Genomic DNA, 2,150 nt, shown 5'->3' on the forward strand with positions numbered 1-2,150 from the left:
AAGCCTCAGTCATTTTGATTAACACACACTGTTAAAAATATGTTCAGTTGGTAAATACATTATTTGCAAGGGCATGTAGAGTTCTGTTTCCTTTGGTAACAATTCAAAAAAGTGTTGGGTTTGTATGAAAAGAAGGAGGATACTAGCTGGAAAAGGCTAGACCAATCACAGAGATTTGCTTATATTTCCTGCATGAGTTTCAGGAGCAGCCAATTAGGAGGGACATTACATATCTTCTAGATGAGAAAGTAAATAGTTGTGTTTAGGAGACTGTTTTGCAAGACTGTATTGTGGCTGGATCTTGACTGTAAGCTGTAATTTTTAGGCTGACAAACTCCTAGCATTGGACATGGCTGAACTAAAGGGAAATATTATGATTATTGGCAGGTAATTGTTATTGTAAATGTATTCATATTTTTTAACTGTTTGTGATTGATATTCCTTAAATGAAATTATTAAAACAATGCTAAATTTACAGTAATTACCTCCATAGCACATGCCACAGCCAGTTAACATTTTACATTTTTGGAGGAGGTTTTAACCATACATAGGTTTTAACTGTGTATAAATGAGTGATCTGAAATCTACAACACTTACATGATATCCTTCAGCACAAGCATGAATTTGCAAATACAGCAACACTTTTCATTACCCCCTCTGCTAAAAAGCAATTTTCAAAAACATTAATTGGTTTGATGCACAAAATATTACTGCATTTTTTAATTTCAGGGATGGTAGAATTTTTTTTGTTCTATTATCATTGCACTACAAAAAATGCTTTTAGTTTTACACACACACACACACACACATTCAGAAATAATATATATATTCAGAAATATGATTTTAAAATGCTCTTAAAACAAGCTGTATGTGTCTATAAAAGTTTGTAATTTAAAGCATTTTCCATACCCAACAATAAACAGGAAGCATTTGAAATAAATGGTGGATAACCCTTCAAACCATGGAGCAAGTATTGTCTGTGCTGTTTTACTTTCCATGAGTATTTTTGGGAAATGGAACAAGTTTTAACAGGAAGTCCATTTCCTGTTTTTTGCCCCTCTTCTTTTTTTTTGCTTGCATATGCAACTTAATTTGCTGAGTAGTTTAATAACTCATTTTTCGATATGTAGAGACTTACACCACTGTCGCGCTGAAAATATACAACTAACCTTTGTACTGAACTAATCATGCACATATATCCAGATATACTTATTATTTGTTATATATTTGCATTATCTAGGGGCGCTACATACATTTTCTACTTAGTGATATCAGCCTTAGATATTTATTTTTTAATTTTGCAAATATTGTTATGATTTATTTTTTTGTGATGACTTGTGAGTGTGCATATGTGCGCATGCACCATAATGACAAGAATATAGCAGTAAGTATTCTTATTGGATTATATCACTGCAATACTTTTTTTTTAATGTACATTACTGTACTAATATGGCTACTCCGATTCCCACACACTCAATCACACAGTCGCCTCTCTTGTTCACGCTTTTTGAGAATTTAGTACACACTGTTCATGCAGCAATGCAATTACACATTTATTTCTCTCATGTTTCTGTTAGTCATTTAGCATTAAAGGGACATTAAACACTAAATAAAAAATATTAGTCTGAGAATAACATGTAGATGTATTTTATAAAACTTTATTAGTTAAATATTGACAAAATAAGTGTTAAGTTTTAGGGGCCGATTTATCAAGCTCCGTATGGAGCTTGATGCCCTTTTTCCATGCAAGCCTTTAAGACCACTGCTCCATAACTTCTCCGCCTGCTCTGAGGCCGCGGACAGAAATCAACCCGATCAAATACGATCGGGTTGATTGACACCCCCTGCTAGTGGCTGATTGGCCGCGAATCTGCAGGGGGCGGCATTGCACCAGCAGTTCACAAGAACTGCTAGTGCAATGATAAATGCCGAGAACATATGCTGTCGGCATTTATCGATGTGCGGCGGACATGATACACTGTATCATGTCTACTCGCACTATGATAAATTGGCCCCTCAGTGTCTATAAAACAACGGGAGCTGCCATGTTTTAACTTAGGTTACCTTCTCTGCTGTGGCCAATTAGGGACAGTTATAAACAGGTCACTAGAGTGTGCAGCCAATGACTGTGTGGAATATAAAAGTGTTCT

At 35.2% G+C, this 2,150-nt stretch overlaps 1 protein-coding gene across 1 annotated transcript in view; it reads left to right on the forward strand.

Moving 5' to 3' along the window:
* The first annotated feature begins 234 nt into the window (after positions 1-234).
* CRYL1 (crystallin lambda 1) overlaps positions 235-2,150 on the forward strand; it is a 582,977-nt gene continuing 581,061 nt past the window's right edge. The window contains exon 1 of the mRNA XM_053708526.1: positions 235-387. Coding sequence (XP_053564501.1) covers positions 350-387 — 38 coding nt within the window. The 5' untranslated portion in view covers positions 235-349. The remainder of the gene's footprint in view (positions 388-2,150) is intronic.

This window comes from Bombina bombina, chromosome 3 (genome assembly GCF_027579735.1).
Source record: "Bombina bombina isolate aBomBom1 chromosome 3, aBomBom1.pri, whole genome shotgun sequence".
Taxonomy (NCBI): Eukaryota; Metazoa; Chordata; class Amphibia; order Anura; family Bombinatoridae; genus Bombina; species Bombina bombina.